The sequence below is a fragment of the Puntigrus tetrazona genome, chromosome 10, assembly GCF_018831695.1.
Source record: "Puntigrus tetrazona isolate hp1 chromosome 10, ASM1883169v1, whole genome shotgun sequence".
NCBI lineage: Eukaryota > Metazoa > Chordata > Actinopteri > Cypriniformes > Cyprinidae > Puntigrus > Puntigrus tetrazona.
In genome coordinates, this window is record NC_056708.1 from 4,847,796 (window position 1) to 4,864,777 (window position 16,982).

The following is a 16,982-nucleotide window of genomic DNA, read 5'->3' on the forward strand; positions in this document are numbered from 1 at the left end:
GTTGATAAAACCATGAAGAATACATGTTAGATACTGAGCAACGTTGTGTACTGTGTTTTTGGCATGAGACTTTCAGTGGCATTTACCTGAATCTCATCCCTCATGAACTGATGCTGGGTTTCTCTCCTCTTTTTGATGCTTAAACCTGCATGATAAACTCCACACAAGATGTCCAGCTTACACAGCGCTGCAGTCACACGCTCTGCCTCTTTCTTCGATGGACAGTAGACAATGGCTGAGCCTTCAAACTCAAAACCACCCCTGAAAAACAAAACTTTTATACTTACAAATAACTAAAAATTACTGTAACATAAGACAATGGCAACATAATTACAATGAGCAAGACAATTTCATTTTGTGTAATTTAATGGTGATAATCAGATTTTCTGAGTTGGTACTGGAATTTGGCATTACATAAAAAAAATAATAAAAATAAATAAATAAATAATAATAATAATAATAATATATATATATATATATATATATATATATATATATATATATATATATATATATATATATATATATATATATATATATATATAGTTAGATAGTTCAAATAATTATTTAAAATACTAATAATCCAAAAGTTTCAATGACTGAATGTTCTCCATTGTTCAATAGTACAATACAATAGTGACCCTGGAGCACAAAAGTAGCAAGGATATATTTGTAGCATTGGCCAAAAATACATTGTATGGATCAAAATAATACATTTTTCTATTATGCAAAAAATCATTAGGATGTTAAGTAAATTGCATTATCCATAAAGATATTTAATACATTTCCTATCATAAATATATATAAAAAATAACATTTTGTTTGAAAATATGCATTGCTCAGTACTTCATGTGAACAACATTACAGTTTTTTTTCAGCCAAATATTGTCCTATCCTAACAAACCATACATGAATGGAACGAGTTCTTTTCAGCTTAGATTATGCACAAATCTCAATTTAAAAATATAGCTGCAAGCAACGATGGCGGGCCTGAGCCATCATAATTATATGGCATTTATTATTGTTAAGTAATATTCTGTTTTAATCTTAAACATTATTAAAAACTGTAAAAATGATCAGTTAGCATTAGTTAATGCACTGTAAATTAACATAGATTTTTTGATTCAATAACCAAAAGAAATGAAGAAATGCTGTGAAAATATATTGATCATTGTTAGTTTATGTTATTCATTTAATAATGTTAACACATTACACCTTATTATGAATAGTGCTACTAAAACCTTTAATGATTTTAGAGCATTTTTTTCTCCAATATTATTGATCTACATGTATTCATGAAATACAGGATGACATTGGTCAGTATCAAATTTGTAAGACAACTTATGTATATTAGATCTTTTTATGTTGTAAATATTATGTTGCATTGTCAGTTCCCTACAAATGAACTGGATCCAGGATTTAACTGGAAAAGGATAAAGCCTGAGAGATTTCTTAAGCTGTAATGCATTAAATAAATAACTTTTTTTTTTCTTGTGCTTAAATATATGTTTAAACTCACTCTCTCACTCTCTTACACTGTAAAGAGTGACAAACATGCAACTCTGCCTCTCTCTCTCAGATCAGCAATATTTGACAAAAGGGTTTAGCAAATGTCTGTTGTGGTAATTGCCTTTATCAAACATGAAGATATGCTGTGGTACTATCATGCAGTTAGTAATGTTAATCCTTTGCAATTTTTTGCAAACATGGTAGCAATTTGAATTCAATATAACATATAACAAATTATTATTTTTCATTAAAATTTTATGTCAGTTATGCTTACATTTATCCATTTTTTGTTCGTTCGGGAATCCAAAAATCATACCCCATCATTTGTTGTGTGGGCCCAAAAAAATCTTTGTTTGAAGGGCTATCTGGCCCTTCTCGTGAATGTCAGGGGGTAGGGGAAAGGGGTACGAAAAGGGGAAGGGCTAAGGGGTAGAAATAAGATTGGGCAATTGTCTTACTGTGTACTACTGGGTCCTGGTTAAAAACCACTTCATTAAGCAATCTTCAAACATTCCTTGTGCAGAATGCAAATAATATTAATAACAAGAATCAACATGGCCTACCCTTTTTTTTTGATGAGAAATTGTTTAAGGTCTTGGATAACATCACCACACTTGCGATTGACATCCAGGTAGAGGTTTGGTCGATCAAAAGAGGTGCAGGTGATCAGAGGGTTGATCAGATTAAGGCTCTTAATGATGTCCTCTCGGATAGACGGACTTGCGGTAGCCGTTAGAGCCAAAATTGGCACCTGGTTAAAGAATCAAATTTTAGGAATTACTAAAATTTCATCAGTGATATCAGTCTGTAACTTTATAATTACACAAAGATGATTTCAAAAGAAAATGTGGCTTACGCCAGGGAGATTTTTCTTGAGTTTCCCCAGGTCACGATACGCACTTCTGAAATCATGGCCCCACTGAGATATGCAGTGAGCCTCATCTACCGCAACTAGTGATAAACCTACAAACACACAGAGCGAAGAAGCTCCTCATGTAAGATGTAGGATTAAATCCCTCCAAATGGCATTTTACTTCCCATTTGATTTACCAATAGTCCTATCAAGCTGCACTAGGAGAGGAATATTCCCAGAGCAGAACTCAGGTGTCATGTACACCACCCTAAAATGACCCCTGAAGACAAGAGAAAAGGAAAAATAAGGTCAGCAGCTAAACACAAGTCACTGAATCATCCGGGGCAACAGCTATGAGGAATATTGCTTGATTTTTATTTTGGGTATTTGTTGTTAATATTTAGATGAGGTGACTTTTGTTTATGCATTCTTTGTTTAGCTCAATTAAGCATTTAAAACTGCATTGGAAGAAGTGGGAAATCTACACATTTATTTACACGTGTTGGAGAGGACTTACCTGTTTAAGTTTCCCTTAATATATGTTTTATATGAGTCTCTATATATGTTATTATATCTTGATTTATACCTCTAAAACGGTGATGTATTCCCTGAGGTACAAATTTAAAAACAGATTACAAAAAAGAAGCATTTAATACAACTTCAATGTAAACCTAACGTCTAACAATTTCAAAGTAAAAGCTAATGCTGAATAAACTTAAATTTGAAAACATTTTTGAGCTAAATTTATACACAAAAGCAGATCATTCTAAAATGTTTACATGCTTTTTCCTTTTACATGCTTTTTCTCCCAACAGTATTTTATACCAACAACCTCTCACCTCTTCACTTCCTCATATATGTTCTTCGTCTGAGCAGTTCCAAGAAAACAAGCAGGAATGTTTGACATTCTGCAACACAAACACAAAGATAAATGAAAGAGATAAGGGCTTAGCAACTGTTTGGTTTCCCACATTTTTCAAAATATATTTTTTTCTTCAACAAAAGAAAGACACTCATTCAGGTTTAAACAACTCGAGTGAGTAAATGATGCCAAGAGTTTAAATTTGTGGGTGAAATATTCCTTCAATACTCTTGACTGAAGAGCTTTAATACAACTAATTTAACATTTTTACATTGAAGTGTATATAGTGTTTTATTTCTTATATTTGTTCAGTAAATTTTTTCAATGCTCCTGCTATATACACCTGCTGTACCAGAAAAATAAAGCTTGTTTTATTTGTATATTATGGGTTATTTTGTACTTATATTTAAACAACAAAATGAACTAATGATAACGATTTTCATCTTTAAGATCTCTTTGGCCTAAAAATCAATTAGTTTGTCTGTACTGCTCAGACAACTTGCAAAATAGTAAAACCAACGTGACAAAGAATCATGATTCTTCCATAAAAATAACAAGATATGACATTGTTAAAAATTTCTTGAAGTGACGTTAAAGAACTGTAACATACTGTAGGTGAAGAACCTGGTCCTCCATGAGAGCGATGAGAGGGGAAATGACCACACTGACGTTCTGGCAATACACTGGAGGAAACTGGAAACATAAACTTTTCCCATAACCTGCCAACACAACCATTCATGAGAGCAGAATCTTCAACACAAACTAAAGCAACTCAAATTTATTTGTATAGCACTTTTTTAATATTTTAATGCCTCATAATCAGATTATTGAGGTTAGAGCTGGACAGAAAACGTATATAATAACTAAAGAAAATTTGTGAGTCTGGACGACAAATCCAGTAGTAAGAGTAAATATTTTACACATAATTTTATACAGTCTATAAATAATCAGAAAACAATAAACAAGCTTTCCATTAATGTACGGTATGTTAGGATAGGACATTATTTGACACAACTATTTAAATATCTTCATGGAAGATGATCTTTACTTAATATTTAGTAAATATTTCATAACTTTAATGATCAAGAAAAAGTTATACCAGTTGCCATGACCACAAGATTATCTCTCCTCTCAGTGAGAACAGAGTGAATCACTTTCCACTGAACCCTGAAAAACATGACAAATCAAATGAGAAACAAACAAACTAAAACCGTGCAAATGCAATAACAATAATAAACAATAGTAATAAAAGACGCACCAATACTTCAAAACTTCAAAACTTACGGTTTAAAGCTGTGGTGTCCAAAGTACATTTTTAGATGTTTAATTTGTTCAGGAACAGGTTGTGAGATGCTTGAATCTTAACAGAAAATAAAAGAAAAAGTTTGTTGAAAATCAATACTGATGCTAATGGATATTAAACTAAACATTGAGCTCATTTAAGGTTTTTCAGTCCGACTGAGCCATCAATTCAAACAGATTGGATCCAACAAATGATTTGGTTGCATTTAAACATATAATATATATATATATATATATATATATATATATATATATATATATATATATATATACATACACACATATACATATATATATATATATATATACACACACACACATATATATATATATATATATATATATATATATATATATATATATATATATATATATATATATATATATATATTTTAGAAATGATTCATTTATATTTAAAGTCAATTTTGAGAATTTTTTCTATACATATTATAAATGTTAGATGTGCACTGCTGAAACAGGTTGCAAAGACTGATGTTTTAGGCGGTTCTAAATCGGAGCTCGGTTATGCAATGGGCACTTATCCACGAGCACTGCCTCTCAGTAAAATTATAAGACCTGTGTTTGACTTGAAGCAGCACTGACTGCACAGACTGATCGCTGTGTGACATCAGTACAAGGAGGCCTATAAAGAGCAGATGTTCATTATGCTTTGAATAATGAGCAACCAATGTACCGCTTTTTTTTTATTTACAATACAACTGAGCTTGGTCTCCTTATTTAAATAAAGCTGCTTGAGAAACTCACAGCAGCTTTTCTTTTTCTTTTTTTTTTATAAAACCTGAGAATGTAAAAAACTGGGCTAATAATGTTCTAGGGTATTTTGCAAAATGGCCGACAACACCACACACTTTAGGAGTAAAGCAGCAAAATCTTGATTTTTTTTCTTCCTCATGGTCTCTCGAATTTTGCAGATCTTATACAATTTTTAAACATTTTTAGACAGCATAAGGCTGAGTAGTTAATGACTGAATTTACATTTTTGTCAGGGTTCTGGACAGAGCTACATAAACAGAGCTGTATTTTATAAGCACTGTTATCCTGTGAAGCTTTCATATTGCATTGAGTTTATATACTGCAGAAGACTTATTTTGTTAAGCTTGAAGGATATGAAATTAATATATATTTAATGTGAATAATATTCAAGCTGAACAAAACATACATTTATTCAGAGATTACATGACAACAAAATATATAACTATATATAAATCTGGGAAGGCAATTAATGTTCAAGGATCAAGGACAGTAAATTTACCAAACCCCTCTTCTTTGTCTTCCTCAACATCTTCATCATCATCTTCAGTACCAGACCGTGAGACAAGTTCCTGTTTCTTATGACCACGTTCACAATTTATTCGTTCTATGTCAGCAGCACACTGACAAACAACAGAAGATAAACACAGCAAGAGTGAAGTTTCGCTCTTGAAAACAATTATGCATTATTTGAATAAATCTTTTCAGAAAGTTTTCAGAAAAAGGTGCTATCATTTATCTCATTCTCAAGTGTTTTAAGATGTTTTTTGACTTTCCTTTACTATTTTGGAGCTTGACAAGCTTAATTTAATATAGCCTCAAAGACTTAATTATTTAACATTCTGCCTGAAAAAATAACGTGACTGATGTTCATGAATAAGTATTACCTTCATCATTTCATCATCAAAATCTTCATCACTCTCCATGTCATTAGAGTTCTTTGGGCATGATGCCTGCTGAGTCTGAGGAAAACCATAACAATCATGAAACCTCAGTAATCACAATAATGAAGCCAGAGGAGCTGAATGCAGCAGTCACCTGGAAAGCTAAGATACATTCTTCCTCCAGCAGCTCCTGTCTGGTCTGCTGCTCTAGCATCTGCAGCTCATACTCAGAGATATCCGGAGACGTCACACACTCTCTCTCAGTGTGCCTGTTGATGTCTTCCTCAGACTGACTATGGCTCTGGTCTTGGTTATGTGGCTTAGGCTTAGCTTCAAACGTTTTGCTGTTTTTTGACAAAACACATCTTAGAGATGCAACGGTTTGAGACAGATCATCCACTAGTCTCACAGCACTGCAAAAATCATAGAAATCATGTAAGCATCATAACTCATAATATTTATGTATCACAGACAACAGAATTGTGCAGTTTATGCTTTGCGATTACATTTCAAGCAGGGGTAGTATCATGTAAAATTACAGATGCATTAGAGATGCTGATGTGGCCTGACAAAAAAGTAGGTTGCTGACAGAAAACAACATTTTCAAAAGAGAGAACTTTACTATTTTTTAGGAGAAAAATGCTGTATTTGATGCACATTGAGCATATTTCAATCAAAAATCAAACGTAATTTTAAGCACACCTTCCTAATTATGCCACAATGTGACCAAATTCAATACACTATTGAATAGCTATTTAATTCTATTCCTGGAGAGCAATGTCCTGCAGAGTTTAGCTCTGATTAGGGTTACAATCAAAACCCACAGGACAGTGGCTCTCGTCAACCAGAGTTGAACAGCCCTTGTATATTGTATATTTGTGTCTGCTTTTCCACGATACTCCTCTTGATACAGGCTGCCTAAAAAAAGTCATTTAAAGGGATAGTTCACCAAAAAATGGAAATTCTCTATCATTTACTCACAATCGAGTAGTTCCAAATCTGAATGAAGTTCTTTGTTCACACAAAGGAAGATATTTTGAAGAAAGTCTGTGATCAGGTTGTTTTGGGTCACCATTGTATTATTTTCTACTACAGAAGTTAATGGTGACCCAAAACGACCTGATTACAGACTTTCGGTAGAACACAGAAATTCACACAGATCTAGAACTAAGTTTTATTTTTGGGTGAACTATTGCTTTAACATCTAAAATAGACTAATACTTAAATTCACTGTTAAGTCATCAAGCATCAAATACTATGAGATGTGTTCTTCTTTGAGATCCTCTGACTGGATGAAGTAACAATACCAAAGATGATCGATAAATGCAGGAGTCAAAAGCCAGAGATATCGTCAAAAGCATAATATAAAATATTGACAATATTAAGAGTATGTAGCCATTTGTTAATTAATGTAGGCCAGTTACACTCTTATTATTATTATTGTTAGGTTACTTTGTTAAGTTACTTATTAAATAAATATTACAATTAATTTGTGAATTAATTTGTAAAGCATAAACTTTCATTATCCTCTCACAGCGCATCAGTTATGTGGTGATGTTAACTGTAATAACATCACCACATAACTGATGCGCTGTGAGGATAATGAAAGTTTATGCTTTTAGCTTACTCCTCATTTTAAATGTCTGTGGCCTGTTGTGACAGAACAGCCCTAGTGCCATTAATGCAATGTAAGTTAAATAGTAATAAAATATCATTTCTATAATATAATTTAGTAGAAAATCAAAGTTGCACGTTTTATTGGTGCAATGATGAGTAGTGGTGACATTTTGTACAGCATGTGCAACTGCTTTTTATCACTGAATTGTGCCATGCTATAGGGACTGCTGAACAGACATTTAGAAGTAATACAGTTACAGTTAAGTATAAAAAAAAAAAAAAGAATCTCTGTAAACACTTGAATTGTGACCCATCAGGTAACTTTGTGTTTAAGATAATAGCATCTACCACACCCTGCCCTGCAGAGACAACATTGCCAACATGCACTATACAAACGCAATGTTCAGTTTAACAATAAAGTTGGTTTTCACTTTTCAGATTGTGCATAAACTAATATAAACATTAGCTTTACTCTTATTGGTGTTAATGACCACAATATAATATTTAGTGTTGGGCTGTTGAGATTTCGGGAATGCGCGTGGTGAAAGGTGAGCTCAGATAGGCCTAGTGAACTTTAAAATTGTCACATCTCTGGACTCTTTTGTTATTGTTTTTGTCTCATGTCATGTGCTCTGTGCGCCCTGCCTTTAGTTCGTGTTAATTGTATTATTGTCTGCTGCTGTGTCTCGTTAGTTTAGTCAATTACGTTGTATATTTAAGTCCTGTGTGTTTGTCTTCAGTTTGTCCGATTGTCGAGGTTACTTGGTTTATGTCCTGTCTGCTTGCCTGTAATTATTATTATTTTGCCCGTTTGGAATTAAATCTGTTTATTTTACGTGCCGTGTGCTTAGTCTCGCGAAACGCGAACGTGACAAAAAAATACCACTGTACAAAAAGGCTGTGAAGGAATTTGCATGCTTTATTTATAACATTCATTATGTTTCCTTAAGATATTTGTATTTGACAAATTGTATTTATGGGATATTTTGATATAATTCTGTATGTATTTGTCCTTTCGAATGGGAATGCGAGGAAGAGAATTCAATCCATCGTTTGCCAATATAAGAGGTGGCTTTTGTGCATTTGATTTGTGCGCGTGTCTGTGGGCGCAGCACGGGAAACAACACGCAAATGCAAAATCGATCTATTTTGTGTTCTTGTGCTTTAATCTGTTAAAATCACACAATAAATCTGCATACAGATTTCGAGAGGAAGATTCAAAATTACATTTTAAAATGAGATATTCCAAAATGGGAATATGTTTTTGATTCACAGACCTCTTAATAAATTATTTCATTCTTGCATTCATAAAGACTATGAGGTTATGTAAAATATTTTTTTGCAAATTACTAGGTTCATAATTTGTCCTTTTTTCCTCTGATAATATTGATATAAATTGTCCATTACCTGACTGCTGAAACTGACATTGTGATACTTACGAAACATCGGCAATTATATCATAATATCGCCCCGACCTAATACTAACAATTCTGGACCCAATCCTAACCTTATCATAGGACCTGGAGAAAATAAATAGCACTGACCTGGTCATGCAGTCAAGCTCATCTGGAAGATTATCAGCGAGATTATTAAGATCACAAGCAATCTGAAAAACTCTCTGTTTCAAAGCGAGCGCTGGGGTTTCTGAGCAGTCTGCAGGCAAATGAACAGCAAGTGTACAGAAAGACACATAGATATACAAATTACATATTTAGTTCAGAAAAAAAATGTGAACATCATTACATGAAAGTATAGATATGGCCAAAAGTTCTGTTAGAAAATGCAACACTACTTTCAGAAAATTGTTCCAACTGCAAATGTTTTGGTATTCACATGCACTAATGTAGTTCCCACATGCAGTTCCTACAGTCAAACATATGTGGAGGTTCAAAGATGTTTTGAGGTTACTTTTTGGCTTCTTGACTTTGACTGGTATCATGAATTCAGGTGCAATGTAGTGGTAAGTGTCAGAAAGCTGTGTCACCACCAGATGTCATGCGTTATCCAGCAGGACAATGACCCGAAACATACTTCAAAAAGCACTCAGAAATGGTTACAAACAAATTGCTGGAGAGTTCTGAAATGGCCCGATGAGTGCAGATCTGAATCCCATAGAACATGTGTGGATAGACCTCAAAACTTGTTGGGAGAAAGCATCCTTACACTCTGAATGACCTGGAGCAGTGGTCCAAAATTCCAGTAGAGAGGTGTTGTTCCAATGCAAAAAAAAAAAAAAAAATTTACATATGGGTGCTAAAACATTTGCAACTGCAGAGATTTTCTGAGAGAAGGGTTGCATTTTCTGACAGAATTGTCATGATTTTTGGCCAAGACTGTACATTACAATAACACAGCCATAACATTAACAAGAAAACAACTGATCTCACCGGACATAATTTCCTGTAGATTCCGATAAATGAGCAATCCAGCCTGTTACGGAAATAATAAAACATTTTTATTAAAATCAAGATGTAAGCATTGATTCAATAATGTAATATAAGCTGAATAAGACATTTCACATAAAACATGCTTACATATAGTCCACAAAAGAAAATAAGTGTTAAGAATCAACCACAGCTCTGTGATAGTTTTTCACAGAGTCCCCTGTTTAGCCGAAACAGTTAAACTGCCTGCTGTTCTTCAGAAAAAATCCTTAAGCTGCCACAAATTCTTTGGTTTTCCAGCATTTGTGTGTATTTGAACCCTTTCCAACAATGGCTGTTGAATAATGATTTTGAGATCCATCTTTTCACATTGAAGAAAACTAAGGAATCCGTATAATACTATTACAAAAGGGTCAAATGCTCACTGTTGCTCCAGACGGAAAATCATGCATTAAGAGAAGGGGGGGTGAAAACTTTCTGAATTTGAAGATAAGTGTAAATTAAACTTTTTTTCTGTAGCTTTTGAAAAAATATAAAAGTCTAAATTAACTTTTTTTATTTAGGAGCACCCACCAAAAAATTATGAGCACCACAATTACGAATTATATATATATATCTTTACATTCTCAAATTTAATGCAGATTTTGGATTGATTATTATTAGCTGTCAATCATCCAGTCACTGCTTGTCCACTGTTTGGTGACAGAGAGCTAACTACCATACCATTAGAAACTTTACTCTCATACCAAAATAATAATCAAGAAAGTTTGCCGTAACATGTCCGCAGCAGGTGCAGTGATATAACTATACCAACAAAGCACAATTTAGTTAGGAAAACAATTTTTCAGGTATGTACTTTTTTTTTACTGTACAAATAAATGCAGGCTTGCTAAGCAGAAGAGTTTAGCCATCAACCAGCAACAGCCACACTTCCGCTTCTCATTGGAGACATGAGATGCAGTTCTAAACAGTCCGCTTAAAATGATTATAGCACCTTTTTCTGACACTTTTAAATGCTTTTACACTGCCAGCATTTTTGCTGCATTAGCGCACAACAATATTTGATCTCATCATTATTTGACACAATTTAATTTATAACACTGCTGAAGACAATAAGACATGAAAACAGCAACAAAAGAGTCCAAATACGTGACATCACACATCCCTCCTGGAAGGTGCGACCTCGCACCAAAAACGGGAACTTGGGAGGAGGATCCATGGAGGACAAACCTCCAGGAGGAACAGATAGAGGGAGCAGCCAGGGAAGAGACTGGAGAAATCCAGAGCAGGAGGAGATCCGTTGGACCCAGAGCACAGCTCTGACGACCCACGGTGGAGCCGACGGAGGGAGGAGTCATGGAGGAGGAATAGCTGTCGACTGCATGGGGTCGACCAACTGCGGTGGACCAAAGGCAGAGAGCTGAAGAGCCAGAGTGACACAGAGGAGCTGGAGGGCCTTGGCGACACCGCTGGCACCGGCATCTGATGCGGAGACAGGAAACGATAGGGACGCGGTGCAGCCGGAGGAGTGGAATCCCAAGGCGACAGTTGAACGATGACAGACGGGACGATGGAGCCTGGCAGAGTTGGTGGACAGATTGGCCACGATGGAGAGGAGGGAACTAGGAGCCAAGGGGGTGCCGAGGATTCTACAGGCCAATTTGGAGTCCACAGGACGACGAGGAGAGAGATCCTCCACCCACGATGGTGATGGTGACTGGCAGACCCGCGGTGAGTGTACAATATAGTGTACATTATACAAAATAAAGTGTCCAGGGGAAAAAGTGTCCAAAATAAACAGGGGAACTGGTGTTCTTGTTATGCTGCAGGGGGAGTACAGGTCGGGTAGTGTTCCAGGGAGAACGGACCAGGTAAGGGGCGCAGTCCGGCGGCCGCACGCGCTCCCCTCTCTGGTCCGGGGCGCGAGGGTCAGCGGCTTCTTCCCGCGGCTTCTCCTTCGCTTCTTCCAGTCGGCAGTCAGAAGGGATAAACAGCCCGATATCCTGGCCCGTCAGCGGTACACGTGTGCAGTCTTCCCTCTCTGGTCTGGGGCGCTAGGGGCGGCGGCTTCTTCTCGCGGCTTCTCCTTCGCTTCTTCTGGTCGGCAGTCCGAACGGATAAACAGCCCGGCATCCTGGCCCGTCAGCGGTACATGTATGCAGTCTTCGCCAGGACTACGGAGTCCAACAGCTCGTTTCTCTGGCGGCATGGCGAGTCCCTTCACGCTCCCTTCCTGGACCCACGAGAACACCAGCGTGCATGCACGGGGGAAGAGGAGGAGGTCTCTCGGGGAGAGGCGCGCTCGGCATTTAACGGCGGTGACGAGGTTCGATCCACTTCAGGGGTGCCTCGTCACACGCCGCCAGACCTGGCTAATGCCACGCCCCTCCTCTTACACACACCCACTCCCGTCGGGAGCCTGGTGAAGGGCAGCGAATAAAGGACGGGGTGATGATGACAATCAAGGAGGGCAGTGATCGTCACATTTATATATATATATATATATATATATATATATATATATATATATATATATATATATATATATATATATATATATGTGTGTGTGGTTTAGGGAAGGAGCACTCGACGAGAATTTTTTTTTTTTACGTTTTAATAATTCGCAAACAAAAAAACATCACTGCTACAGGCAGGCAGGCAGAAAATAACCACACGTATAAACGACGATGATCGGACAAACTGAACTGAAACAAACTGGACTTAAATACACAAAATAAATGACTAAATTAATGAGACACAGCTGAACTCAATAAGACAATTAACTGAAATTAAGGCACACAGCACATGGGACAAGAAAACAACAACAACAAAGTCCAACTATGTAACATATATATATATATATATATATATATATATACATATACACATATATATAGAGAGAGAGAGAGAGAGAGAGAGAGAGAGAGAGAGAGATGCACATTAAATCGACTCACGTAAGCATCTGTGGCAGCATACTTCTTCTGATTTTCTGTCAGACCATAGTCATCCCAGGAACTGCAGCGCACAAGTTTCTCTTTGAAGAGCTGCTTCTTCAACAGGTGCTTCACTAGACCATCCAAACTCCACTTCTCACAACATCTCAGCTGAATAAAACAAACAACACATAAACAACAATTAATCTCACCCAAAAACAACATGAATTTTCAACATTTTAGGGTACTGTGGTAACTTCTAGTCAATCCTATTATTATTCCATGGCAGTATTGTACATCAGACAGCTCATCCAGCCCTACTTTTATGTAATTTCCAAGTCTAATATTTGCATTTCATTTTATTTCAATTAATGTTAACAAAAACATTTTACCATTTTAATTTTTACTTAACCTTGTATTTATTAATTTTTTGCTGTGTAATAAGATAAATTCTCGTAAAATAAACCCAAGATTATTATTCTGTGACTGGTTGACTGTAATTTACTGTACATTATCTCTTACTCATCACTCACCAGGCAAAGAAGACACGTGATTTATGTCATCGTTCAAGCTGGGAGTTTGACTCTTAGTGTTAAAGGGATAGTTTACCAAAAATGTATATGTAACACTTTAAAATATTGTTAATATAGTCTTCCCTATGACTTTTCCCTCAAAAATTTCCAAATTTGCTGCTTATTAAGAGTTAGCAATGTAGTTGTTAACTTTAGGTATTGTGTAGGATTAGGGATGTAGAATAAAGCATTAGGAACTATCCCTTTAAGAGTTTGAAGTTTGAGCACCAGTCCAAATCATACTTAACTCCTCAAACACTACTAATAAAGAAAGTAAAGGCTTCTTTTTACTTTACTCAAGCAAATGTAAAAAGTATATGTGATTTAGAGTGCTTTTCTTTTGAAAACTTTACTTTACCACCATGGCTGGCGCACAGACATTCTGAAGTGTAGTTTACCAAAAAACTAAAAAAAGGGTATTAAGAGGGCGGGTGCTTGTTAACATAACTTATCCAGTTGTTACAAATATACACTAGCAGTCAAAAGTTTTTGAACAGTAAGATTTATAATGTTTTTAACATGTTGAAAATATATTAAAATTAATTATCAATATTTAAAACAGTTGAGCAGAGGGTTTTATTCCAGGATTCTTTGGTGAATACAAATATCCAAATGTCAACATTTATACACTATGACCATTCAGCCATACAAGAAATTATATAAACTCATATTTTTAATATTAAGCAAGGATGCTTTAAATTGGTCAAAAGTAATGATAAAGACATTTATAATGTTACTAAAGTTTTCTATTTTATAAGAATAACAACAACAACAACAATAATAATAATAATAATAATAATAATAATAATAATAATAAACAGAATATTAGAATAATTTCTGAAGGATCATGTGACTGGAGTGACTGGATATTTAAAACCCCATGAATAAATTACTTTTTCAAATATATTCAAATAGAATATTAAATATAAATAACCTGTACAAATATTAATTTTACTGTTTTTGCTGTACTTTAGACCAAATATATGCATACTTGGTGAGCAGAAGAGACTTTAAAAACAAACAAACAAACATAAAAACATTAAAAATCTTACTGTTCAAATAATTTTGACTGTAGTGTACAAAAAACAGAATACATTCTGTAATATTTCAGATTTTATTGTAAATGTTTTGATAGTGATTTAATATTATTCTGTTTAATTATGTATTATATATTTCTTAATAAACAGTTAATTAACAATTATATTACCTTTTTCACTATTCTAAAATATTTTAAATAAAATATTATAAATGTGTTAGGTTACTTAGCGCTATAGTAACATCACATGCCCTTATAGCTGGCCAGCCAATGGGCAAGAACAACCTTGCCCTGCCACACTCCCTCACTATCCCTTTCTGGGTCTTAAAAGGTTCCTCCTTTGAGCCGCTACAGACTATCAGCTTGAAAGCCCTGTCCGTAAAAGACTCTTAGCACTAGTGTCTGTCAAGAATGTGGGCATTTTACATGCGCTCTCCATAAGCCCTAATTCGGGCCTAACGACTCCAAACGACATGGCTAGACATGGATATGTCGAAACGAAACCAAGACATGGCTATGTAGGAGTAGAGGTACCCTTTGCACCTCTACTCCTCCACAAGTGGTCACCCTCTCTGCGTTACCAAACACAAAAGAGGATCGGGAGTTAAGTTTACTGTGCCCAGTTAAAGCATTGAAAGTCAACATTGAGTTTGCTGCATCGTTCAGGCGATCAGAGCATCTTTTTATATGTTTTGCAAATCTTACTCAAGAAAAGGTACTCTTGAAAGGTACTTTTATATCAAAGTAAAAATACTTTATGGCTCTGTTCACACCATATCACAAAACTACTGAATGCTAATGATTCAATCTGGGAAAATCTGTCAGATGTTGTGCTGGGACATTTTTTAGGAAATTCAAAAAATAGTTTGAATAGAATTGTTTTTGTCAAAATTGGCTTTGTTACATTATTAAAGGAAAACATCTTGGCAAAATTCAATTGTTTATTGCATAAAAATGGCAATTTACTGCAGCAAACAGAAAAGTCTTTCTCTAGTTTTTCCACTAAGTGGCGGGTTTTCCTAGATTGTATCACATGTGTAAAAATACTAAAACAGCATACCGTCTTGTTTGCCAGATCAGAGAGCTCAACAATATTCTTCAACTTGATGTCATAATCAGATAGCAACTTCCACTTGTCACCCTCAATTCCCACACCAACTTTTTTGATATTTTCGTCCTCCAAAAGCATTTTCAGGCCAGTAGGAAACCCTGAAACATCAGACATACAGTAGATAAGGAGATATTAAAGTAATAACAAGCAATGACATGCAGTTCCTCTCTAAGCCCACCTGACATGGAGGAAATGTGAAATAGATAGCATTTCTCCTCTGATGAACAGAACTGCACTACAGCCACTTTCTTTGTCTTTCCTTTGGTGAAGCTGGGTGGCCATTCAAGATCAAACCCAACCACTGAACCTGACACCAAATTAGATCTGGAGGAGACACATCAAAGTCAAATACTATAAGGAGAGATTAACAAACATCTTTCATTCGCCGGAACATTCTAGATAAAACTGACACAGGAGTAAATTAACTACCCAGATCCTTTTACATTAGGGCAGACTCTCACAATAAATCCAACAAAACCTGTCAACAACATGTTCAAGACAAACTTCATAGAGTGAAATGAGGCATTTTGGATACATTTTTAGAATTGATAATTCAGAAAACTAAATACTCCCCTTCAAATGATCATACAACCATTATTTTAGAGTAAAGCAAATAAAGTAACAAAACAAAATCAAGGACTTAATCAGGGTATCTACAGATATGACCAAGTAAGGCTGTTATCAAACAAGTGAAATTACATTGTACAATTACAACTGCATTAACATTATGAGATATAAGCTAGTTTAATCTGCATTTGAAAATAAGACCCATCAAATCTAAATTGAAGATTTTTAAGAATTGTAATGCCTTTAAGATATTTTAAGAACATATTTAAGGACACACTTCAAGTAAAAGCAAGGTTACACTGTTTATTTCAATTTTCATCTCTGGCAAGCTATTCTTTGTAATCTCCTTCAGTAAACCAAATATATTTAAACTTGCATTTTATAGACATTATGATTCACGATTGTTTTTGCACAAAATAAACTCAAGCACTTTCAGGGACCTCTATCTATGTATGTTTATTTTTAAAAACCTTCAAGGATATCAAGGACCCGTGGAAACTCTGCCAGAGACCTTTTTTCCTCAAATACCAGGTTATGGTGAAAATTGGATCAAACATTGTGGAACAGTAAACAATGATAAA

General features: G+C 35.1%; 1 protein-coding gene across 7 annotated transcripts in view; it reads right to left on the bottom strand.

The window, feature by feature from the left end:
* Positions 1-16,982, bottom strand: part of LOC122353167 (Werner syndrome ATP-dependent helicase homolog) — a 44,116-nt gene that overhangs the window by 24,332 nt on the left and 2,802 nt on the right. For 6 of the 7 annotated variants that reach the window (XM_043251099.1, XM_043251098.1, XM_043251100.1 and 3 more), the window contains exons 4-19: positions 16,013-16,158; positions 15,784-15,932; positions 13,137-13,286; positions 10,186-10,228; positions 9,343-9,451; positions 6,336-6,594; positions 6,185-6,259; positions 5,800-5,920; positions 4,509-4,584; positions 4,324-4,391; positions 3,835-3,943; positions 3,202-3,270; positions 2,560-2,642; positions 2,366-2,472; positions 2,073-2,260; positions 87-261 (exon numbers count right to left, since the gene is read on the bottom strand). In XM_043251099.1, coding sequence (XP_043107034.1) covers positions 87-261; positions 2,073-2,260; positions 2,366-2,472; positions 2,560-2,642; positions 3,202-3,270; positions 3,835-3,943; positions 4,324-4,391; positions 4,509-4,584; positions 5,800-5,920; positions 6,185-6,259; positions 6,336-6,594; positions 9,343-9,451; positions 10,186-10,228; positions 13,137-13,286; positions 15,784-15,932; positions 16,013-16,158 — 1,927 coding nt within the window. The remainder of the gene's footprint in view (positions 1-86; positions 262-2,072; positions 2,261-2,365; positions 2,473-2,559; positions 2,643-3,201; positions 3,271-3,834; positions 3,944-4,323; positions 4,392-4,508; positions 4,585-5,799; positions 5,921-6,184; positions 6,260-6,335; positions 6,595-9,342; positions 9,452-10,185; positions 10,229-13,136; positions 13,287-15,783; positions 15,933-16,012; positions 16,159-16,982) is intronic. The other variant, XM_043251103.1, reaches the window with a different exon arrangement.